General features: G+C 58.0%; 4 protein-coding genes across 4 annotated transcripts; 3 read left to right on the forward strand and 1 right to left on the reverse strand.

Annotated features, from left to right (window-relative positions):
• Positions 1–3,933: 3,933 nt before the first annotated feature.
• KVR01_013457 (uncharacterized protein) lies at positions 3,934–12,808 on the forward strand. The gene is made up of 5 exons (XM_044788993.1): positions 3,934–6,959; positions 7,105–7,190; positions 7,252–7,625; positions 7,682–8,943; positions 9,001–12,808. The coding sequence occupies exons 2-5, from the start codon at positions 7,168–7,170 to the stop codon at positions 9,388–9,390; spliced, it is 2,049 nt and encodes a 682-aa protein (XP_044637538.1). The 5' UTR covers positions 3,934–6,959; positions 7,105–7,167; the 3' UTR covers positions 9,391–12,808.
• Positions 12,809–16,069: 3,261 nt separating this feature from the next.
• KVR01_013432 (uncharacterized protein) lies at positions 16,070–19,008 on the forward strand (the record flags this gene model as incomplete). The annotated part of the gene is made up of 3 exons (XM_044781799.1): positions 16,070–16,098; positions 16,187–18,541; positions 18,762–19,008. The coding sequence occupies 3 exons, from the start codon at positions 16,070–16,072 to the stop codon at positions 19,006–19,008; spliced, it is 2,631 nt and encodes an 876-aa protein (XP_044637513.1).
• Positions 19,009–19,993: 985 nt separating this feature from the next.
• KVR01_013475 (uncharacterized protein) lies at positions 19,994–23,604 on the reverse strand (the record flags this gene model as incomplete). Its single annotated transcript, XM_044787604.1, has 5 exons — positions 22,801–23,604; positions 22,118–22,750; positions 21,510–22,061; positions 21,362–21,454; positions 19,994–21,309 (listed from the first exon to the last, which is right to left on the reverse strand). The coding sequence occupies exons 1-5, from the start codon at positions 23,378–23,380 to the stop codon at positions 19,994–19,996; spliced, it is 3,174 nt and encodes a 1,057-aa protein (XP_044637556.1). The 5' UTR covers positions 23,381–23,604.
• Positions 23,605–23,844: 240 nt separating this feature from the next.
• On the forward strand, positions 23,845–24,810 carry KVR01_013442 (uncharacterized protein; the record flags this gene model as incomplete). Its single annotated transcript, XM_044784714.1, has 2 exons — positions 23,845–24,169; positions 24,257–24,810. 2 exons carry the CDS (start codon positions 23,845–23,847, stop codon positions 24,808–24,810), a joined length of 879 nt encoding a protein of 292 aa, XP_044637523.1.
• Positions 24,811–25,161: the final 351 nt, after the last annotated feature.

Below are 25,161 nucleotides of genomic sequence, written 5' to 3' on the forward strand. Positions count from 1 at the left end.
GAAACGGGTAGGGGTCAAGGGAATGCTGCCGTTGCAATGGTCCACCGGCTCACATTTGCGCTGGCTCACTCTGCGCAGTGGAGCGATAGGACTCGTCAGTATGCGCGAGACGGGCCAATCAAGGTTTCCGGCTTACACGCGATGGCCGTAGCCTGACACGCTGTGGTGTGAGTAACCTCACACGGCGCGGCAGGGCTGGAAGCCAGGCTGGGCCGGACAGGAACTGGCGGCCTCACTGCTGTATGGAGTACACTACTGTCACTCACCTGGGTCAGGGAGGTGTGGGGGAGGGGTCGTTGGTGGGCAAGGGGCATCGCGACATGTGCCCAGCCAGCGTCGTAGGGCCGCATCGCGTCACCATTGGACACCTTGTGATCTCCATAAGAGTTGAAATATAGACCGCGGCGCCGACGGCTGCTAGCGAGCGATCCCGGTCAGCTTCCCAATCCAGCCGGGTTTGTCATGCGACACATCGCTAATCTCTGGCAGACGGCCATCGAGGGGAAACACGCCGGCCCCTGTTACGGACCCCCCGGAGGACAGGACGGTGGTGACCATGGTCCGCGGACCCACAGAAAGAACAAATCTTCGAAGGTGCCATGGAAGCACTTGGCCCTCGGCAGGTTGGGTAAGGTGAGCAACAAATCGAAACGCCAACGGCCCAAGCCTCGCACAGAGAGATCCTGGCTGCCAGGATGCTAGGGCTGCTCGGGCGGGAAACTTCGCCCGACTGCCTCAGAATGGGAGACGGCGCCGCGCAGGCCGCGGGTGGCTTGCAAAAGATGCGATGACGGGTTGCGAGGCGCGCCCAACGCCCGGGCGCTGCAGACGTCAGCCAGCGCCCGCAAGCTCTTCCCGGACAGGCGGTAGCCGCCTACCGGGCTGGAGGCCCTAAGATGATGCTCGGAACTTGGCCCAGTGGTGTGGTGGGTTCTGGTACAGAGAAACACAAGTTGATTCCTTCGTTGGGGTTCGGCCTCAGCCCCAAGGCCGTACAGAAGCTCGGTCACAGTGCAGCTCGGGTCCCAGCCGCACACATTCGAGGCACACGGGTCCGCGGCGACGAACTGAAATGCGTTGCATGCAGGTACAGCCCATAGCCCCAGGCACAGCGGGTCTCGTGGAGGCGCGGACAAAGGGGCCCTTATGGTTCATGGTGAGTTCCACGGGCGAGTCTTGGTTCGGTGATCAGTGGTGGTAAAGCGTTCGAATTCGGTGCTGACGGCGTTGGTGTTGACGCTTGAGTGGCCAGAAACCTGGGAAACTTTTGAGCCCGCGATGGAGCTGTGCAGAGCGCATGAATGAAGTTGTCGAGGGGCCCCTTGCCCAGACTTGGCTATAAACCGGGCTGATATTGCTGTGTTGTCGGTGGTAGAAGGCCCGACAGGGAGGGTTACCCATGCACCCGCCCGCCAGCCCGCACGAGGGGAGCCTGGGAGGTGCTGGGAGGTCGGCACCAAGCAAGCAATACGCGGGCTGATCAACGGCGAGTGCCATCTTAGTATAGTGGCCCCTGCGAGGGCCTGACTGCCGCGGCCGCTGAGTCGCTGCTGAGGATCGACGTGGTGTGGCCTCTGCCTGGGTCAAGGGAAAAAGGAATGGGGCGATCAGCAAATGTTGGGTTCTGATTTGCCTCGTGCTAGATAAAAGTCTGCTCGCGGCATCGATGCCAGCCAGGCTGCCAGGGCTGCGGTACACAGCAACAAACGAGCCAGGCAGCCTGGCAGCCTGACTCTCTACGAAGTCATGATGAGTGGTACTGATTCCCAGTGTGCAGACTCGTAAGCCTGCTCTAGCAGCTGGATCGATCGGCAATGGAAGTCGACACGCAGTCGACACGCAGTCGAGACGGAGTCGTGTGCCGTGTAGGTGCTACTCGTGCCGAGCAGAGCCGTGGTCAATACGTGGTTAGATGGCAGGATAGCCCAGGCCCAAGGAGCAGTGAGGACTTGTTAGCAGTGTGCAAAGGCGAGTCAAGGCTTGCCATGGCGCTCGAGAGCGGTGATGTACGCGTCCTGGCTCACGAGACTGGCTCAGTTGGAGTGGGCGACGTCAAACATGCCAAGCGGCGCCAGAAGACAAGGCAGACCCCGAGACGACTTGATCTGCCGCAGTCCGAACAGTCCGACAGACAGCGTCAGGACAAGACCGGAGCAGTAGCAGGAGGAGGAAGGAGTACGTGAGGCCGTTACCGGGTACCGATTGGATCTCCAGGGAAGCTGATTCACCAGGCGCTGTCATCGTATCACTTTTGCAGACTGTGACAGGGCCCAAACTGGCGATGAAGGAGGAATGCCCAGACGGGCAAGGTGCGGCAGGACCACGGTACACGTCGGCCAGGCTGGACCCTAAAGAAGTCTATTTGGGCCGGGCAGGGGGGCCCACGGAGGAAGAAGGTTTTGACAGAAGCTGACTTGGGAGTACGGAGTACCAACCACAGTACTCGTCCGTCCATAGTATTGGCCAAGTGCTGTGCTGTGATGGCAGGGTGGTCGCGATTGGCGGGCAACAGCCGACGAGGCTGATGTTGCAGGAGAAATCGGATTGAGATTGAGTGCACTCTGACAGAAACTGGCCTGGTGTTGGCAACGCCAATCTGGAGTCTGCCCATGTTGAGGTCCAACACAGGTCCAAGTTCCAGCCTGGGCTGCCTGGGCTGCCTGGGGCCCAAGAGCAGGAGCCCGGGTCTGAGCACAGAAGTGAGAAGCTCGAGCGCCAGGGTCAGGGCAAGCAAACCCAGCAGGCCGGCAAGTCGAGTTCTGCCGGTGGAGGTGGTGGTTGTCGTGGTTGCCGTGGTTGTATCCTGGTAGGGGTGGTGGTAGTGCAGGGTGGTAGTGACGGGCGGCTGGCGACTGGGAGGGAGATGGACGGCGGGCGATGCGATGGCAGGATGGATGACTGATGACTGATGACTGACGGCTTTGGGGAGGTGAGCAAGTGAGGTGGGCACAGCTACTCAGCAACTGTACTAGACTACATAGTAGTCTGTCCGCAGTTGCAGTCTGCAGCGGGCTGCATGGGTGGTGGGCCGCGTCTGATTTGCATGGGTCCGAGTCTCTGACACAGGACCTGAAACACCTTGACCCCTGAGACTCTTTTCTGGTGAGCCAGTGAGCCTCCCTCGCCTCGCCCGGCCATCTAATCTAGACACGCCACGCCACGCCGCTACCGAGGACACCTCTTGGGGTAAACCACGGGTGTTTACCACCAGGTACAGTGCTGACGGTTGGGCAGGGCTTAGTTTCCTAGGTACCTAGGTTGGGTGGTGCAGGTGGTGGAGGTGGTCAGGTAGTGTACCACAGTAGGGCTCTGCTGCTGCTGCTGCCGCTGCCGCTGCCGTGTCCGACAGCGCGCCTCACTGACCAGGCAAATCCCAACCACTGCTGGTTTCGAGTTTCTCACCACCTGTGGGCATGTTGAAACCTGCGAGGCAGAACATCACTGAATTATGATTCTGTCCTCTGTCTGTCCATCCGTCTCAATAACTCAATTACTCAGTTGGCAGACTCCATGATGTTCTGGACCGAAGTGCTGTGGCACTCACTCTCTCATGGGGTCGGAGTCGGATTGCTACCCTACCTGACGGCTCGGTGCACATCTTCAGTGGGCCGGGTACGGCGGTACATGTACGTACCATCGGATGCCCAGGCGCCCCACCTGCCCACCCTCCTGGCCTCCCACCTCTGCCCACTCCCACGGTGCCACAGGCTGCCTGGGCCGGCAGCAGAGGGGAGGGCCACAGGGTGACTGAGGGACTGGACCCCAGACCCAAGACCCAAGACCCAAGACCCAGACCCCTTGCCTTGCCTTGCTTCCTTCCGCGTCTGCAGGGCGCCTCTGGCCAATCCGACGTGTCGGCCTCATCCACTCAGAATGAACCTCAAACCCTAGCCTGCCCTCCCTCTGGTGCCTCTTCCAACGACACATGTTCCGCTCCGCCAGAACATGACCGGCCAGACCTCCGGCAGCTATACCCGCCCGCCCCTCATATACCCTCTTTTCGACGTGTTTCCTGTCAAGTCATGTCAGCCCAGCTACTGCCGGGTCGTCAGCACTCACCAACACCTGCATCGTTGTTGCTGTGGGTGAGAGAGCGAATGACACGCGAGTGGGCGAGTGAGGGAGTGGCTCGTGTGTCTGATGCACTTCCCCAACCCACCCATCTTTCTGTGTGCAATGCAATGCAGTGCATTTCGGTGCTGCCTGCTCCCCCTGCTGCTACCTCGGTACTGTGGGATCGTACAGCGCTCACTTTCTCATCAGCCCATCAGCCCATCAGCCCATCTCCCAACTAACAACATTGCTCGACCAGCACGGTCCAACGAAACACCACCCCTCCTCCCCCAGAGGTGGGCGGGCTGGCTTCGGACGAATCGCCCGCTGGCCTCCTGGAGACTGCTGCCCTGGATCGCGCCGCCAGGTCTGCGCTAGAGAGCCGTGTTCCAGGTTCCCTCCACTCCACGTCCTCAAATCATCGCTTCTGTCTGACGTCTCTCGGCACCTTGCCGCTTTCAACTTGACCTCAAACCCAGCCTCACCACCGCCCGTCAAGAACCCCCCAGAGGCTCGACGCACCAGCCAGCCCAGCTCCGGGCGGCCGAGTCTAATTCTCCCCAGATCTACCGGTCCACTCGCAATCCTCCCCCAGCACCGCCCGCGCCCAGAACACAGGCGGGCCGTGAGCTTACGTACCTGGCCTCCCGGGCGCCTCTCTATTTTTGCCGTGCAGTTGTGGTCGTGTGCCCCAGATGCCCCGTACAGTCCATGTCTGGTGAGATCAGAGGGCTGGCACGGCCTGGCTGATAATACAGCCTCCGTGTCATTCGGCACCGGCCAATCGCAAAATTCCTGCTGGCCTTGACTTGCCCTTAGCCTGGATATCGAATCACCAAGAGGCTCCAGAATCCCAGAATCTGGCGGCCTTGATCTACCTAGGTACTCCGTACTGGGCCCCGCCGTCTATCATATCGGACATCAAGATTCCTGATCGCCAGGACCCATCCTTGCTCGGGGCGCCTGGCACACGCCTATCGAGGGCATCCACAGGCTACAGCACAAGACCGCCTGCTGTTGACACGGTAGATACCACGCCGTCGTGCTCTGCCTCCAGACGCTACCGCTGCATTTCACGATTCGCCGCCAGAGTGCGATGGGTGGGCCCGCGTCTCCAAGACCCAAACCACTCTAGTTGTCCAGAGCCCGTTGTTTTCTGTTCCTGATGCCAAACTGTGCAAAATAGCCTTTTGACTAGACCAGGCCTTCGTTTACAAAGTACGAGGTCCGCCTGGCGCTCGTCATCCCTACCACGTCACCGAGTATGACGGCATCGTGGAGTTTTCCGTGGGCCACAGCGACAGCTTTCGCCGGCGTCTCGTTGCGGCTGAAACCGCCGACCTGGCCGTTGTTCAATCTCTCATCTCCCAGTCTCCCCAGCACAGTCTAGCCCGGTCTGAGCAACTCTGCACAACCCTCTCCCGCCTGCTCACTGGTAGCTGCCGAACTTTCCATCTGATGTGGGCATGAGAACTGAGACAAGCGCCCCCTCGTCGGTATCCATCGACACCCCCCTCCCCAACGCCCTCAAGCCTTGCTGCTCCACTATCAAGGGCTCAGGGCTGAACACACAGAGGGGCGGATGGACGGACTGGATGAATTAGATCCTCGACGCATAGTATACAGAGGATAAACATTCGTTCCGCCGTCTCCTCCTCCACCACCACCTCCTCCTCCTCCTCCTCCTTCTTGGTAGGTCGACAGAGGTGACGTACCGAGTACTGCAGGCAAAAAGGGCATCATCGCCCGCGTCAGCCAGCCCAGCCCAGCCCGTCAGGTCGTGAGGCCGTGACAGCGTGGTGGTGAATCCCGAGTCCCCTGTCTGGAGGCTCGGCCTCCCTTTCTTCTCTTGATCAATATCCCCACGTCCCTCGTGTGCAATGGTCGGCCTCGCCCTTGCTCTTCCCTCTCGCAAGCCGCGACCTTGTTGCAGAGTCCGTGGGCAGACATGACGAGGTACCCAGTGGACCCTTGCTCCCTACGTCCAAAATAAGAAGCTACGGGGACCGTCCCTGGCTCGTCGGCCTTCTCTGCTCCCCACTGAGAGGCAACGCTAGAGGTCCTGGACGTCCAGTTCCCACACATCATCGAGGTCCAGATGCAACCCTGTCAACCCTGTCAACTCTGTTTAAAGTTGAATCCTTGCCAGACTTGCTCATTTGAGCCAGGCCAAGCAGATCTCTTACTGCCCACCCTCTCTCGACTTCGCGGACGACAGGGCACGCTTGTATCAGGGATTCCGGCTCACCACCTACCGACGTTCCGAACCTGTCCTTACCAGACCATTGGACTATTCAGGGTTGATGCCTCTTGATGCGACGGTACATTCTTTTATACTGCTGGGGTCCCAGTGCACTGCCCCTCCATCTGGCCCTTCTCTGCCCATCTCCCCCCCCCCCGTCGTGCCCACAGTCCCTCCAGCACTTTTTTTCCCAGCCCGCCGCCCAAGCAGCCCAGTCACTCCTTTTCCTGCTTCCTCAGCCTGCCTATAGCGCCCTGCACGCTATTGATCGCTGCTCTATAATATAGCAAGAGCTGGCCCTCTTCCTCGCGCGCTGCCTGTGCCCATCCGTCACGTCGTCAACGAGTTGTACTTTATACAATTCATCACACTCCTTTAAACCCTGTCAACCCCTCTCAAGGCAATAACACTGGCCAGCGGCCACCCGCCGTCGACCACAGGCTCTGCTCGATCTTTTTCCCATTGTTTCACACACAGAGGTTGCTTGACTCGAGATCTCGACCGATATCCGATCCCAAGATCTACGCGTTCCTTACTTTAACCACCCAGCACCCCTTACCCTGACAGCTCCTCAGAGGCGACATCCAAGCAACCAGCGCGGACCTTTGGGCCATATCGGACATTATTTTCTCTGGCCCTGTTCCCGGCCTGCCTATATTACCAAGTAAGTTACAAAGATCGCCTGAGGATATATGATGATACACTCATCGACACGTTGGCAATGTGGAACCCCCGGCTACTCATCCCCCATCTTAGTTTGGCTCTTCCGTCTGTTCATTCATGCTAACATGACATGGGATTTCACCCAGCTGCTCGCCCATTCTTAATACACACTTATATACTGGCGTCCCCTTGCAAGGAACACTGCAGCAATGGATTCGAGTCAGGCACAACTGTAGGGCCGCCTCATATCAGTTGTCCGCAAGAGTCTCTAGCTTACACAACTTCCATCGCAGAAGGCAGCAGATACCCTCACCCTCATTCGCCTTTCATCTCAACCACAGCTACAGAAGAGACATCCCCTCATCACGGTCCAGCCACATGATGAACATGACCGGAAGTGAGATGCCAGTCAAAACTGAAGCCATGGCGACAACGCCGCAGGGAGTATGGACCACGCCAAGCACAGGAGGCATGCGACCACGACCAGCAACCATCCACGAGGGCTTCTCCTACTGTGTTGACGAGAGCTACCAAGGCCTGCCAGCCTGGGACTCCTCGACTCTGCCCATGCACCAGCACCAGCAGCAACACACCCCCAGTGACACAGTCTCCTCGAGGCCAATCTCGGTTCATCAGGAGTTCTATCCGCCCACGACTCTGGACAACGGTAAGCCTAGGATCTCCACTCTTGAGCCGCGTGCACAGGCTGACCACAAAACGCAGGTCACTGGATGCAAAAGCCCGTAGAGGACAACCTGGAGATGCACGGTATCGACACCGACATGAGTATTGGTCAAGCATACACCACTGACGACGCTGTCCCGATCCTCGATCTTCGCTACCCCGGACAACCTCTAGAAGGTGACGCGGTGAACTTCGATAACGGTTTAAATCCTCGACGTATGTCAGGCTCGTCGTTCACCATGTCCACATCCGGTGGGCTGTCAGACATGACATCTTACGAGGACTTCTCAGCAGCTCTTTCCGATGCGCCCTCGTTCAGCTCTGAATACCCTCCGCCATCAAACAGGAACTCCATGATGTCCTCCACGCAACTCTCACCAGTAGCGTCGCCTCGTATGACGCCGCAGAGTCGATCCGAACTTGTGAGAACACAGAGCCGGGGCCGCGCCTCGCCCTCTCCACGCCCAGGAATGCGATCTGCGCCATATACCGTGGACAACTCTCGGAGCAACAAACGGTGGTCCACCGGCTCCTACGGCACGATGCCAAATAGGAGGCCGTCGCCTTTTGTGTACCAACATGGACCTGAGGCTTTCGGCCCGCGCATGTCATCAAGGCATTCGTCGCCTACCGTTCAGACTACTCAGATGCCACTGAGCTTTGGAAACCTGCAAGCCACTCAGCAGCAGCAGTTTTTCATGGGCCAAGCCCACCCGGCCGCATTCCAGCGAAACAGCATGTTGCTGCCTTCTCAGCTGCCCTCCCAAGGCTTCCACCCCGATGCGCATCATTTCGAGAACCCGCCACCATTGCTATCCCATGGCCTCTTTCGAATGCTTCAGAGCAATGCCGATCCACACTCGCTCCACGGTCACTATACGGATCTTTCGGACCCTCCTGATTTGTTCGCATCGCTGCACGAGGAGCAGATACCACCGCCCCCCGAGGACATGAACCCGTCAGACCCAGACTTGGTACCTCACGAGCAGGAGTTGCGCTTCGATGGAGATTTGTACACGCCTAAATGGGTCCGCGGCCACGGCAACAAGCGCGAGGGATGGTGCGGTATCTGCAAGCCAGGTCGCTGGCTGGTGCTGAAGAACTCGGCATTCTGGTACGACAAGAGTTTCACACACGGAATCAGCGCGGCGACTGGCCAGCCCTTCAATGAGCCGCAGGAGACAAGACGCATGGACGGCAACCCTGACGTTTGGGAAGGTCTTTGCGGTAGTTGCAACGACTGGATAGCACTTGTCAGCAGTAAGAAGAAGGGTACGACCTGGTTCCGGCACGCATACAAAGTAAGTCTCCAAAAGCGAAGCCATAACTACGACAGTCCAACTGACCGCTTCTCCTAGTGCCACACTCATCCCAAGATCAAAGATGCTCCCAAGCGCCGTAGGGAGAGCAGCCATCAAAAACTGGCCGCCTCAACCATGGCGAAACCCAAAGTCGAGCCAGGCCAGAAGTTACAACAAGAGAGCCCAGTGACGCCACAGCCGGCACCCGTCTCCATGGCAATGTCGAGTACTCCGACACACGCGCAAATCACGTCTCATCCACAGCAGCCACAGAATCTACAGCAGCATCACCAGCCGTCGGAGCAACGTCATAGCTACCACCAGCATCAGTACCAGCAGCCAATGGTCCCACCGCCCGTTCCCGCTCACATGCAGATCCAGGTGTCCGCCCCGGGGCACCAGAGGAATTCGGGTTCGCCCATGGACGGAGTCACGAACATGATCTGAGCCGTTATGTGAGACAACGCGCAACAGCCACGCCCGGTGCGAGACACGTGTCACGAAACCTATTTTCTTCTTTCAAGACAAACGCCCAATTCTCTAGAGCCATCGAATCATCTTTCAATCGCACATAGTTCACGAAGTGATGGGGAGATACTGGATCAACGGGGGATACCATAGACTGGCATTACGGGTCGGGTTGGGTTGGGACTTTTGGATCATTTCTATTTTCTTTATCCTTATACGCAAGAGTTACAGGGCGAGCACACCACAGAAGAAGCGCGCAGCAACATCACTCTTGGATACCTACACCTCGACCTCACCTGGCATCTCAAAAACGACTCGGGATCATCGGGAGAAAATAGCATCCTGTCTCTCTTTTACGTTTCCTCTTTTCTCTTGTACCTTTGGTTCCCAAGTCTGTCTTTTATGGCCATTGATGATGTAGCACGATATGATGCTTCCGGTTGACGAAAAAAAATGGAGGGTCGCGGAGATGGAATCCAACGACGGCAAACAAAATCACCCGGCCCTCAGCTTGCAGCGCTCTCTTTTTTCTTGCTTTCTTCGTCTCCTCCGCGTTGCTTATATCTCTTTACTCATCTTCTTTCACTCCTTCAACACTCTTCTCCTAGTTCTAAGTTTATTGATGCATCTCCTTTTACCGATTTCTTAGGTAGTCTAATACTAGATAGTTCCAATTAGGTCCTGCCGCCCGAGAGGGAAGAAGGGGGGCAGAGAGCGAGGCGCAAAAAGGCGATGTTTGGTCAAGTTTTCCTGGGGACATGCAAAAAGAGGAGGATACCCATAGGGCCATCTCGGATGGTAGGACAGGCAAGGACAAAGCTAGGGTCTGGTTTCTTCCCACGCGCCACGGACATACGATTGGGCAAGCTTAGCTGAATGAAAACTCGTTTGCAGTATGCATACGCGGATGCTGGAGGTGCAAGTGCCGATCAGGGCATCAGGTCGGACCCTATGGCTTCCATGTGATTACCGGTTCAGAAACCGGTGTGATAAACCGGGCACGACCCGCGCCCAAGCTCTCCACAGTGCCTCCAGTATAGAGAGGTGACGAAGACTCAGGTCCGTTACAAGAGGTGATATCGACGGCCCAGCAAGGGCTTCCAAGGCTAGTAGTGGTGCGTCGAACCCCGCCTACACGAGGGGCCCCATCGGTCCGAGGCGGACAACCATCACCAGGCAGTCAGTCAGGTTTGGCTACCCAACCCATATTGGAATGTGATACCGGACCGGCACCGAACAAGTGCATGTCCCCCGGTGCAAGGGAGCGATCCAGAAGAAGGTTCCGGGTAAACCTCGACCATCCTTTTCTAGCCTCGACTGCCCCGGCGAGGCAGAACCTCCGCCCTGTCAGGGCTCATCCTGAGTATTCTAGCCCCCTTGGGGTTATCTCGGATCTTTGGGCCTTGATCTTGGGCCTTGGGTTGATGATGGGATCGGGAAGGGAATGGCAAGGGCAGGGAAGGCTGGGATACTTGCCAGCGAGGCTGCACGTACCCCCGTCCCCATCCGGCATCCTCGGCGGACAACGAGGCAAGGCCAGCCTGGCAGCCTGGCAGCCTGGGTGACAGGAAGTGGAGTCGGGGGATCCGAGAAAGGCTGAAGGAGAAACCCGACCCGGCCCCCCAGGCCACGCCTTCCGGCTTATCAAACAAACGTGGGCTATAGCAATTGACTCAATGCCGCGGCTGTTCGGTTCCTTTCTTTCTTTGCCGGCCCCTGCTTACTGCTTCTCTCACTCCCGTTCCCGTCTGATGTCAACGCTGAAGCGCAGCCGTAAAACTGCCGTGCGTCATGATCCCTTGACCGAGATGTCCAGTGATCAGCCGGACTTCAGCCCAGATCTCGGTGCTAAATGGTTCACGCCTCAAGTCAGCCCCACGAAACTCCTGATGGCGCCAACTCTCAGCCCTAGAGATCTGTCCAAAGGGTACGGAGTACGGAGTACATAACGCAGCTACTGCGAGGCATGTACAGACGTACCTCACCCGCGGGGCCCCGGTCTCGCAGGGGTCCCTGACCATTTACGTGAGGGATGTGTGAGAGTGCGTAAGGGCACCCTGGATGAGACGACATGCCAATCGTATTCCTGCTATGTAAACTCTCCGTGCTCTCGAGACCCACAACTGCCCCGAACAGGCAGATTTATTTGACAGCGCCGCTAGGCGAGGCTGCGATCAGAGCTGCCAGAAAGGCGTGGGCAGTGGAGGGGGGAGGGGCGCCGAGGGGGTCGCTGTCAGTTCAAGCTCAGGACCCCCGAGATGGCGATGAATGTGGCATCGAACGTCGATCTACCGAAACCCGGGAAATAGAATAAGCCCCATGTACCCACTATCCAGACAAGCCCCCAGATGCGGATCCGGGTTCCTGATCGGAGCCATGGGAGCTGGGAAGAAGCATGTCTGCTTGGGCCACCTAGAACCGTCGGCATAGACTGCAACGCGGCTCACTAGAGCTCGATCGAAGACAGACGAACACACAAGAAGAACGGATGCATAACGAGCGGTTGAGCAGATCGGCCCGGGGGGCAGTGGGGGGCGGGAAGGGTGACGTCTGCTGGCGATGATAGGAAATGTCTCGGAGTCTGACAGCTCGCCGGGCAGCAGCTTGCCGCAGCTCTGCGGGCATGCTAAAACTTGACAGGCGTTGAGGGTAGCACCCAAAGTAGACAGGCAGGTGGACAAGGAACAAAGCGCGCGCTCTGAAGCCTTGGGCGATGGGATTCCCGATTGCGAGCGGGACGTGGCTTTCCTCAGTAGCGAAAACGAGCCACCAAACTCTGCCTGGGGCTGCTGGGGCTGCTGGGCGTGAGGGCTTGCTGCACTGGCGCACTCCTGATTGCCAGACGCGAGGTTCGGGAGCGTGGCATTCCTGGGATTGGGGGGCCCCCAGTAGGCGGCTCGGCCGTCTCATCTCTCATCTCCCAGATTCATGCGGAGCCTTGCTCAATGACGTTGGCAGGGCACCAGAGGACGACGGTTCCTGACCGGGCGCAAATCAACAGCCCTGTCGGGACACGTTCTAGTGTGGGCTGGCGCGTTGTTGGGATGAGTCACCTTTTTTGAGGTTGCTCGGAGGACTCTTTTGGGAAATGTGTTGCGTCGTCGTGGAGGGTGCATCCTCGGTCGCACATGGTCACGGTGTGGGGGCAGGCGAGGGGTGAGCTGGGCCAAGCTGGGCGAGCTTCGGTCAGTCGATTCGGCCTCGATGTGCGTGCGCAGCTGTCGGGGTATCATCAGATGGCTGAGGGAAGAGACGAACACGGCAAGATGAGGCAGGCACCAGAAGGTTGGCAGGACCGCTGCATACAAAGCAGAGGAAGGGGCTCCCCGACGCCGTCAACTGGTGTCTCCAAGCAAGCTGGACCAATCAGCACGCAAGCGCGAACCCTCCCCTCGCCGACGTCCTGCACCTCCCCCACGAACGCCAACACCATCTCTCCTCATGAGCTCAACATTCACAACTTCCTCCACGCCCGCTATTATCAATCTGCGGTATATCTAATAGTCTTGCAGTTGGCGCTAACAGTTGCTCAGCCTCCCTCTCCGAGACCCCGAAGGTCACTTGGGGCAGTACCTGATTCTGAAATCTCACACGGCACCCAATCGCGAACCGGCCCTGCCGGCCACGACACCTCGGGCAAGATCGAGCGCGATGGAGCCGTTCAGTGCCATTCCAGCCAACTACATCCCACACGTCATGGTCGGCCAATGGCGCCGGCCTGCATATGCAAGCACTTAAACACCTGCTGCGACCGGGTGGGGCTCGACCGCCGGCCCTCGTCGACACTACTATTCAGCTATTGTGCTGCGACGAAGCCACCAGCTGCCAGCCTGCGCGGGCAAACATCTCGCAGCGTTCGCGCCCTCACGAGGAACATGCAGCTGCTCATTTCATCTCGCCTGCCTTTTGTGGGCATTTTGGCCGATTACTGGCTGCCTGGGCTACGCCGGCATTGTCCAGCTGCAAGAGGCCTGCAGGATGCAGGATGCAGGATGCAGGCATGCTGGATGCAGACAAGACCGCCAGTAGAGGTAGAAGCAATCTCTTGCTGCCGAGCTCAACGCCATCTTTCGCCCATCATCATTTGAGCCTCGATCAGACCCGGGCCAGAATGCTGTTCTATGGGCCGAGACGACGGTATCAACCACTACTGGATACAACTGTCCAACCACTAACTACTTATTGGCCATGAGAGCCTGCAGGCCCCGGATCCGAGCTACTGGCTTACGTGCAGCAAGGCTCGCCAATGATCTAGGATCTGTTGGGACCCAATGAGCCTCTGCTGTTGGTCTTCCTTCTACTCTTACTAGTGACTTGCCCGTAGGCAGCTTCGAGGCCCAGTTTGACCTAGCCATATGTCCAAGTCTTATCACTAGCTCGGGCAATACTTACGGCGCCTCCTTTCCCTTCGTCGAGACTCCTCGGGAGTTGAGAAAGACAGCCGCTAAAGCCTAGCGCCTCGAACTGTAACCCGCGACATTCTAAGCTTGACTGAGACAATCCAGATCCAGCGGGGCGCCTCATCAAGACCTGCGGGCTCTAGAACGCAACCATTGCTATGCTGCCATATGTTGGACGAGAGTGTGGCCTCATGTTACCGATCCAGGCTGGGCTGGCTGGTAGAACCGCTTGTCATCATCATGCCTCGGGCTTATAGCCATAAAGAGCCTCTCGCAGAACCACCACGCTGCAGACCATCAGCTGAGATGAGCGCCGAAACTGCTGCTACACAGTATGCCCGGCATGCAGACTTCAGCCTCGTTCCAGGGCGGAACACTATGGCACGAGATGGCTGCAAGCCCCACTACCGCTTACGCAGTATCTTGACTCATCCTCCTGCCGCCGACAGACCAAGCCGTGGAGCTGGCGGGCCAGCACGGCCTCGAGCTTGTGTGCACGAGCTCGGCGTTCTTGAGATGCTCCAGACAGGCAACAGCTTGCTGCTGTTACTACCAACCCAGGCTCTTGGCAGCGATCTGCTGCTCCGCTCTAGGCTGGCTGACCCACATTCAGCACAGTCTCCGCGCGAGCTCTGCCTGGAGCACAACGGGTCCGCCAGGCACGGAACGGGAGGGTGCAGCAACAGCTCGAGGCACCGACCCACCTGTTGGCAGCTACCTGGTACGGAGTAAGCAGGTAAGCTGTCGACGTTGAGGACGTCCCAGAGGACGACACGGTAGCCAGTCCACGCTTGCTGGCACCTTGCCTCTAATTTGTCGGTCCGTTTATGCCAGGCAGTGGCTGGCTCTAGTCCGGTATGCAATCAATACATGCTCGTCAGATCCATTCCACCCCTGCCCAGGATTCCGCCGGTGTCAAGGGACGAAAGGCCACTTGCCCGAGTGTTGGTCTAGTGTGCGACAGTAGAAGTAGGCCGGCCTGGGTGAGCCTCTTTGCCCCTGAGCAGAACTCGAGCTGCTGGTACCGGGCGTTACTCTTTCGTGACGAGCTCTGATCGTCCATGCGAATAATCTCGCTGCTCTTGGGGTTTTTTTCTTCTTGTTCACCTGTTTTATCCTTTTTCCTGCAGCCGCACGATCGTTTGATTTAGCCGCCTCCACAACCCGGGACGGTGCATCGTGCTCAGCTCAGGTACCTTGCAGCACCCCTTCACCCTCCAGCTCGCCCACCAGAAAGCCTAAACTGCTCGTTACACCTCTATCCGCTGCGTCTGGTCTCGTGCTCCATTGTCAGACGGGTCAAGAGCCTCAAGGCCAGGAGAGACGGTCGTCACGGTCCTCTATTGGCACGCCAGAGACATACCGTCGACACGGGCGCTTGTGATCGGCGTGAAAGCTGGTCTGGACCGAGAGTACGGAGCACTATACACAGTACCCACCGCCCGCACAGCAACCGCACGGCACTGAACTGCACTTGCACTGCACAGCACAGCACAGTTTGAGATATCCGGCTCACAGACTCCACCAAAATTTTACCTGCCGGATCCTGAGCCAAAACTCCATTAGCGATCCCGCTCGCCCTGCCGTCCAAGCCCCGGGATTGGTCGTAGCCATTCTGGAGCTGCCCGTTGGAAGGGCAATACCGGCCGGGCCCTGGATTCTTCTGACAAACGACTTTCTCACGACGACGGTTTCCTTACTGTATGACCTATTCTTGCACCTTTCGTCTTGACAAAACTCTGGTGTTCCAAGCGCTGTGCTGTTTTCCTTTTTTTGGGGGGGATTTTCTTCTCACGAACGCCTCCGAGACCATGACCTGTTTCGACGGCTGACCTCACCTCGGCCATCCAGCTTCTAGAGTTGAGCATCTAGAACATCCTGCCTCACTTGATGATCACCTCGGGCCCCGCCCCTTTCACGACAACCATTGACGACTTCACTAATGAGCAATGAATGACACGCAAGGCTACAACGCATCCTTTGTCTGAAACGTTGGCACCATCGTCTGTCCACCAATACACTGGCCCCGCGAGCTACCAGCCACACGCCTCAACCGCCCGGTCGGAAAGCATACATCCGCTTATACCCTCGCCGTTTGTCGGCACATCGGGGCAGTAGCAAGGACGAATGCCACGAATGCCACCACCACCAGCGCTCACGCACAAGACCGCATAATACCTCCTCCACTTTTTGTCACCACAGCCTGGTGATGTCCTGCGGGAGGGACACGGCAGCTAGACACACACGCCAAAGCTGCTATGAGTGGCGACGATCAGGCAGCACCCAGGTATGGTCACCCTCCTATCGCCCAACGCCGCCCCCCGTGCTAGGCACGCGCTGCAACCCCCGCAGATGCTGACCACTTTCTCCCCTAGCTTTGGTGATCCAAACGCTCGGCCACCAACTCCACAACGGACTCCAACTTCGGCCACAACGGCCGCCTCCTCGAGTCCTCTGCTCGAGACGCCCAAGCAGAATTCGGGTCGTTTCGACGAGGCCACCGGCTGGACCCCTCGTTTTGCTGAGGACTACTCCGTCTTCAATTCCACGCCCGGGAACCTGAGGGGCTCCTCAGGCGCGTTCCACTCGGACTTTGCGCCGCTGAGCCCAGTGGCTCCAGCAACGGGAAAGAAGCGTCCGCTCTCAGCTGAAGGGTTGGCCCTCGAGATCGCTACCCATGCCAACCACTTGTCGACGAATCCCCAGAATCTCCCGCCGGTTGACCCATCGCGGCGTCTCCCCTCCTCGCCTGACCCCCTAACACTTACACACAGCGGCCCCAACGAGTCGAACCCCGCGCCGACAGCCTCGCAGCAGCCTGGCCAGCGGTCGGCCAAGAAGTTCCGGTCGAGCAGCTCCTCGGGAGCTCCCAGCAGGGACGCACCTCAGGCACAGACTGCCACCCCACCCCCGTCCTCCCGGGGTGGACGCAAGATCGCGCCCAAGCTCCAGACCGACATCATGCAGCACCAGAACTTTGTGCAGCCGGACTTCTCGAATGCGCCGCCGCCGCAGCACCCTCAGCTCGATACATCGTTCGTGACAGGGGGTCCGGAGGATGTCTTTGGCTACCCAATGGGTCCGGCCACGGCGCCACCAATCACCGGCCCGAGGCCCTTCTGGGGGATGGACATGGACACGGCTGGGATGGGCATAGACGTAGATATGTCGGCTGCAGGGGCAGAGATCTTCCAGAACTCCCAGGCGCAGGGACCAAGCGATCAAACCCTCAACTCGTTGGATTGGGGAAACGCAAATCAAGCATTCCAGCACACCAATTTGGCTGGGCAGCAGCAGGAGCAGTCTCAGGTCCCGGCGGCCCAGCAAAACCAGTCGACAAGGCGTGAGCGCCCTCTCGCGCCGAAAGCCGTGACCACGTTGAGCCCCAAGTTCAGCCAGACATCACCTGGTCAGAATTATTCTTTCGGCTCTTTCCAGATGTCCATGGACGATCCGTTCAGCACTAGCCCTGGTGGAGTTGACCCTGGGTTGCTGTTTAGCCAGCAATCGTCCTTGTCAATGCCAATGGATCCATCGCCACAGCGGCCTTCTTCTTCGGCCCCTATTGTTAATCCAGGGCCTAATGAATTGAGTGCGCCTGTGTTGACAAATGATATTCGACGGTCCAAAAGCATCGGGGCCCAAGGCCAGCGCAATCAGCCGGCTCGCGCGCCGCCGGCGGTTTCTCCCACGAAGAGCGCCGCCGTCAAGCCAGGCCTGTCTCGAAGCTTCAGCGAGAGCTCCAAGCCCGGAAAGCGCACAGTTGGCGGTGGTCGGCCCCTGTTGCCCAACCTGGCTCCTGCGCCTGTGGCTGTGCAGCAGCATAGTCTGCCACCTACTGTCGCCAGCCAGAATAGCGCCTTGACGCACGCCCGAGGTGTGCGATCCGGTGGGCGGAGATCGCCTGTGAAGTCGTCGCATCACCATCGGCTGTCCAGTCTCACGTCGATCCCCGAGAATACCATCAGAACACAGGCTCGGCAGAGAAGTGCCAAGTTGGCGTCTGTCAAGTTTGTCATCGGCGAAGATGGGCGGGCCCGCACCGAAACGGTCGTCGATGATGACGAGGACGACGTCGAGCCTGTCGTTCCCAGCAGCAACCAGCCAAGTAGCCAGCGCAATTCCTGGTCGGGTCTTCCAGTCAAGCCCGACGTTGAAAACGACGAGTGCTCCTCTTCGTCGGACGATGAACCCATAATTATACCAAGTCGCAACACATCATTTAATTTCCCCGAACCGCCACGGAGCTCGGGCTCCTCCATGTCAAGGCCGCCCACCGCGACAAGCAACATGTCGCAGAATCGGCGGCAGCGCTCCGTCAGCGAACGAAGCTCTTTCTCTTCCTCCTCGTTCCGCCGCAACCCTCGGAACGGCCCGGCCGCCAGCCTTGTTGACCATATGGAAATCGACCAACAAGAGGCGCCGCCGGCACCACCATCGACCCGGCCGTCCACCGGCGGCAGCCTTGGAGATGCCGCGGCAGAGCTGAGGAAGGTAATGCAAGCGGGCACCGGCAAGCGTCCCGGCGTCCCGGCCGCGGCCCAAGTGGCATCAACGGGCAGCGGGGGTGGCAGTACGCATCGGCTGCGGCTAACGCCCGGCCAGAGGAGCAGCTCATCGACTATTTCGGCGACGCCGTCGCCGACGCACAACCCGAGCCAGGGACAAGTGCGGTGCGTGTGCAACCGGCCTGAGCCCGAAGTCGATGGGCTGCTGCATCTGATCAAATGGTATGTCGAACACCCCCCTTTCTACACCACCCACCCTCTTCCTTGTGCCCAGCTCTCCCCGCGTAAGCGCGCGAGCGTAAAGCCGCGTCCGCGCTTTGCGCCCTGGTCCGCTTGATCTGTCTGTGTGATATTGAACCAGTTTCCCCACCACTTACTCGGGCTACGCCGCGCACGTCGAATGCTTTAAGCTCCAAAGTGCTAATACCGCCCCGTTTCACAGTGACTCGTGCGACCACATGCTGCACGGCCGCTGCGTCGATGTCCCCACGCCGCAGGACGTCCCGCATGTCTACATCTGTGCCTTCTGCGCCAACACGCCTAACATGCGCGGAGGACGGATGCGGTACACCGGTAGGAACCAGAGTGACGGTGGTGGCGGTGGCGGGATGATGGGCCCGCCCGCTGCGCTGACCGCTGCGTCTGCATCGTCGCCTCTGGCACACAAGTCGTTTCGATCGTTTCGTTGAGGTAGCGATGTAGTACAAGGGGCGAACAGACCTCGGCTGTTATATCTGTCGTCTTGATCCGCGCACGCGCCAGCACGGCGTGGTGTTGGACCCGCAATACATTTACATGACACTACACGTGCTGTTTGGGAGGCAAGTGTCATAAAGGGAAATTTGAGATACCCCCTTACCCCTAGACAGGCTGAGCATTAGGATACGCTAAAAAGTTGTCCACGGAGAAGATACGAAATACATACATTCAGCATGCGCTCTGCCATGGATCTCCGCTATTAAACTTTAACCCAACTTACTCCGAGGCTTTGGATGTGCACGTATAGGGTTCAAGGAGCCTTATGAGAGTGAGCGGCATGGAGTCCAACATCATGATGGCTTTTGGGAACCGCATTGTCGGGAGATCTCAAAGAAAGGGCCTGTGACTGTTCCAACGGTCCATCAGGCAATAGTGGTGGCAAAATACTGGCCAAAGACGACAGGTGATTGACGCGAGCTTCTCCCGGGCACATTCAAACAAACATGAGGTGCTATATCCTGCCTTATACTAGTCTCACGTGAACAAGACCTCATGGCGCCCTATGATCACTGCAGGGGGCGGTTGGGTTGTGCTCTGTCAACATTGCCCCACAGCGAATGGATTGTCGTGGGTGGTTAGCTCTTGAAACGCATGGGCGTGGAGTCAAGCCTCGATATTGCTGTCTACGCCAGTTAGTTCCGGCCAATGGGTCGTACATATGAGCTACCCAGATCACTCTGTGCGAGGGTACATGATTTCAAGCAGTCACACCATGCTTCTCTGGTATAGACTTGATACCTAGAATTTGGAAACGAGGGAGTGGGCACAGGCCGTACTGCATCCCCTCTGCCTCAAGAATACATAGTTTCCGATCGCATCGGCAGGCAAGATTTGTATCTGTGCCGAGGATATTGACAAGAGCCAGACACTAGGACTCAAGAACATGGGTGTCATAAGAATGGGTTTTGCTTGACATCAACGGTAGTTCAACTCCGGATTTGCCCTAAAATTACACCGACATCGACACTCGGGGACAGGGCACTCATTATGCCTTGCAAACCACTGCCTCGCGTGGTCCAAGTGCAGGACATGCTCACACTTGAGACAGAACGTAGGGAAGCGGGAGGCCAGCTTGGTCGCCTCGGGATCCGCAGCGGCCGCAGGGGTGTCCGACCTCGGGATGCCCACGACCTCGAGGCAGACGACGCATCGCGGCAGGTGCCTCTTGCAGTTTGGGCATGCGATCCCCGGAGTCGCCAGATTCTCCGCGTACGGGGTGTGGACGACACCCCTGCCGTTGTGGAAGGGCCCCGGGATCGACGCAGACGTGGGTCCTCCTCCGGTGAGGGGCGCCGCAGGCGAGGCGCGTAGTAGCGAGGTCTCGGCGTCGCAGTAGACGCAGCGCAGCGCGATCTGTCGCGAGGGCGCCTTGATTGTTGGGCGGCCGTCGCGCTTGCTGCGCTTGGTGCTCTCGACCTCGAACTTGGTGCGCTGGTAGAAGGCCTTGTGGCGCTGCAGGTACTCGCGGTAGGCGTTCCGCCATGCCGTGCACCTGTAGTCGTCTATGTAGCGTGGCGCGCAGAAGGACATGACGAGCGTGGCGGTTTGTATGTCGTGGAATTTCTCGACATACTTGGCCAGAATGTCGACCATATTCTCCGTGATTCCCGTCAGTACGATGCCCTCGACATCGCCCTCACTAACAGCCTCTTCGACTTCGGTGGCGAGCCATTGTGTGAGCTGATCGTCATCGAAGTTGCGCACAGCTACGAATGTGCGGTCGCGCAGGGGCAGAGATCTCTGGTTGGCGATGGTCGCCCAGTCACCGGTTGCGATATAGGACGAGATTGCGCGGAGGTACGGGTCAGCCTTCGCAGCGACTGCCTCGTCAAAGTCCAGTTGTTCTGCCGCCACGTCCCGGTCTCCCTTGCTTACAAGTTGAAGGGCGAGTGAGACGAAGAGAAGTTCCGGGTGTGCCTTGCTGGCGTCTTTGAGGATCCGCACTGCTCCCTCCGAGTCGCCTCTGAAGAGAGCGTGCGCGGTCATTCGAGTATACCAGAAAGATGCTTTCTCGATGCTCCTGCCACTGATATCCACTCTGTCTTCCGCAACGGCAGATGCGCCCCACAAACAGATGTCCAGCATCAGTTGGCGATGGTAAGGTTTCTGTGTGTCGATGCCGTCAAAGTTGTGCAGCCCGCGCCTCTTGCATATGCCATTGATGCAGCGTTGCCAGATGGCTGTGCCAACGTGGGGTGCTCCTTCGACAATCCTGGAATTCGGTCTCTCGCCTGGCCTCGGTCAGTCAGGTCCACTTCTCATTCCTTTAGAAGACGGCCATACCAAGGTTGTTGGTCCATATCGTGTTGACACCGAGGTAGCTGAGATCCAATGGATGCGACATCATCCCGCCGTCCTCACATGCTTCTTCGGCACCTGGGCTGGAGTCAGCGATTTTCAAGCCATCAGGACACAGAACCAATGTAGTTACCTTCTATCCAGCCCCAAACACCCTTCAGCCAAGGGTCGTCTGCGACAACAGCACGATTGACACGACAGTCGAAGAGATACTTCTCCTTCGCCCTCAGGAGCATAACATGGTCCAAAACTACTTGAGCGGCTTTTGGAAACCCAGTGAGTTCCGTTGTAGATCTGAGGAGGTTCTCGTGGAGAGATCGGTTCGAGGAACCTGGTGATGGATCCAGTGAGATCGAGCTCAGCTTCCTGGAGGGTGTCCCAGGGTCGGATTCTTTTGAGGCAGTAATATCCTGGATGTATGCCCTCAATGCTTGCAGCTTTTCTGCAGTAGTCTTGGCAGCCACAAAACTATCTGGAAGAGGCATTGCGTTTGCCGCCTCGTCGACCAAGAGGTCATCTTCCGGGGCATAATTCTTCAGGGCTTCCTCAGCTATGGCACCGACGTCGGCTTTTTCTGGGCCAAATATAGGGATATCAGAAAGGGCGTTCTCCACAAAGAAAGGCCCTAGTGTCTCGATAGTTTGGCTGGTATCAAACTTCATGATGTTATGATACGAACTTCCCTCTGCTCCATGGTAAGCACGCCATGCCCGTCCCGCCAGGGAATACGATTAGACATACCTGCTAGACCTCTATATGGCGCCTTCCAAGGCGTCAGTTTATACGGATAGGTCCTAGTAAAAGCTGGCACCTCGAGGATTTCGAACGCCCCGCTTGCGCGGAGCACGAGGAGCCTCGGACGAAGTGCAGCAGATGGCATGGTAAGCCAGTCGAACGAGACGATGCGCTCGTTTTTCCGATCAACTTCCGAGTAGAAGTTATCCATCTCGTTCGACTTCCTCACTTGGAGTAGCTGTGGGCTGTCTGATTCCGAGTCTGTGGATAGATACTCGGAAGGCTGCGTCGAAAACACTTTTAGCTGGCCGAGACGGGACAAGACAGCCAGCATGCCCCTGTGATCGCGGCAGTAGGCAAGCTTCCGAATAAAAGAGTTTCTGTCGGTCCTGGCCTGGGGATCGCTTTCTATGTCCACGGCCCTGTCAAGCTTCAAGGCGCCACCGAAAGGCATGTCGTCTGCATCCACGGCATCCAGGTACGACTGAGAGGCGACATTGCGGCTGAGTGCTCTCCGATCCCACACCATGACCCCTGGGGAGTCCAAAGCGGAGGAGGCAAAATAGTTCTGGTCTGCATAGTCGATAGCAAGATTGTTGTTGTTTTTGGTCTGGAAGGTAACAACCGCCTCATTCCCTTCTGTGCCCTGGGTCAGCTTGTAACCTGCAACTGGAGGCGAGGGGCACAACCTCGGAGATCATGGAGCCGGAGGCCAGAGCCCTTGATGCCGACCACCAAGGTCTGAGGGTTGTCCTCGAAGAACTTGATGCTCGAGATGGAGGCATTGTGCTCGAGTCGCTTCCAGGGTTCTCTGAAAGGCTCTGTGCTGGCGGAAAAGCCCGCGCCGGAGGCATGGATGGTGGAGAGGCGATTAACGTCCCATATATGCAGGCACTGGTCGTTCCTGACCCTGTCCAGGCCCACAGCAAGCAAGCCAGTGGTGTTGAAAGCAACTGCCAGACATGTGCGGGCCACCTTAAGGCCCAGCTCCATGTAAGCATTCGAGCTGTCGTCGACCCTTAGCAGATTGACGATACCAGTGGACGTGCCCACGGCAACCAGGCCGGGCGTTGAGGGCGACCAATCGTAAGTGGTCAAAGGTGGCGCATCATCGTGCTTGGAGACCTTGCGGTAGTCGAAGCGGCCGCGGTGCGCATGGCCTGTGGGTTCATAGAGCTGCACCACCCTGTGCTGCAGGTTGATGTGAAGAAACGAGTCACGATTCGCGTTTGGCGACCACTTCAACAACCCCGGTTCAGGACGGTCCATCGCTGCGGGTGCCTGTCTCTATCGCGAACGAGGCCGAGGGACGCCGTGGATGCTATAGCTCACGTGAGCATTGGCTGTGTGCGTGGGATTGGCTTATAGAGCATTGTATCTGGGGGCAAGCAGCCCGAAGGCATTTGGTTTCCGATGAGAAGGCCAGAAACAGTCACCAGGTCCGCAGCACTTGGTAGTCAGGGGAGTGGGTGCATCTCAAGCGCTACGGCGAGATACATTGGTAGCTCCAGTGCTCCAACAACCCGTACCCACCTTACAGGGATTGGGGAGGTACATTTCCGGTGCCGATAAGATAAGGACCCCAGATGTCCCCTACCAAGGCCTGTGTCTCCATTGAAAACTTTCGACAGACGGACCGGACCACCTTGGTCCAACCCAGCCCTGGAGATCGCTTGCACCGACTTCCCTCCCATCAATACTCGGCCGCGCAAACACGCTGCCACGCAGACAGCATGGGCTTCAAACGCCCCCACTCCGACGTTGACGGCGGCGGGTCGTCGAGACACAACGGCCCCAACAAGAAGACGAAACCACACTTCCAGAGCCACAAGCCAGCCGCCAATGGCAATTCATCACAATTAGGCGCTTCCTTGCACGAGGTCAAGAGGCGCGCGCGGAATATCGAACGGCGCTTCGCCAAGGGTGACGACCTCCCGGCAGACGTGCAGCAGAAGCTCGAGAGGGAACTGGCGCAGTGCAAGGCGCAGATCGAGGAGATACTGCACAAGAAGAAGCGCAGCGACATGATTTCCAAGTACCACAAGGTCCGCTTCTTTGGTACGTATTCGTCGCGCCTCCGAGCCCCCGAGCCTCCTTGCCTCCTTGCCTCCTTACCGATAAACATTGCTGACGCTCCATGTGCAGAGAGGAAAAAGGCAGAGAGGCTGCGCAAGAAGCTGCAGAAACAGGCCGACGAGTGCACCGACCCGGAGGAGAAAGCCAGGATTGCGGCGGACCTACACATCGCCGACGTGGATTACCACTACTCCAGATACTTTCCGTTCCTAGAACGATATGAGAGTCTATACACCGCACCGGAGAATTTGAAGGAGGACGAGACAGAGGACAAGCCTGCCGCATTACGAGCGCTGCATTCTGAGCGGCCGCCCATGTGGAAAGTTGTGGAAGAGGCAATGAGGAACGGCCAGGCCGCGTTGGAGGAGCTACAGGAGCGGAGGCCAGAGAAGTCGCAGGATGCCCAGCCAGAGAGACCAAAACCAAGGGCGGCCAAAGAAAAGAAGGTGCAGCGCCCGGAACCCAGGCCTGCCCCCAGGACGGCCAAGGCGCAGGAGCCGAAGAAGAAATCAGAAGCAGCACCCAATATGGAACTCAACCGTCGACAGAGGCGTGCCAGGGGGATATTCAATGAGAAAGGGCCGGCTGGCAGCGGCGAGACTGGGGATGATTTCTTTGCTTAGCCCCGCATCTTTTTGGCGTTGCAGCTTGCTTCAGCACAAGCAGTCTGGCATGATACCCACCATGCATATATGGTAGTCAAAAAAGTCACCTGGGAGCTTCGAGTCCTGTGTCATGAAGAACAAGTAGTGAGCCTTGGTACAGTGTATTTTTGAAGATGGCTCGCTCATGCGGTTTCTACTGCGCGGGGGAGTTGTAGCCATTGGTGGTGGTGGTGGTGGGTGTTTTTCCACTTGCGGAGGCCACTCATGTAAGTGCTCGGGGAGCATATAGTGCTGTCCATTGGGGGGAAGGACCGATCTGTTCCACAAACACAATGCAGGCGCGAGGAATAAACGGTCGCTATGCAGGCT

Source organism: Diaporthe batatas (genome assembly GCF_019321695.1).
Source record: "Diaporthe batatas strain CRI 302-4 chromosome Unknown Contig00027, whole genome shotgun sequence".
Taxonomy (NCBI): domain Eukaryota; kingdom Fungi; phylum Ascomycota; class Sordariomycetes; order Diaporthales; family Diaporthaceae; genus Diaporthe; species Diaporthe batatas.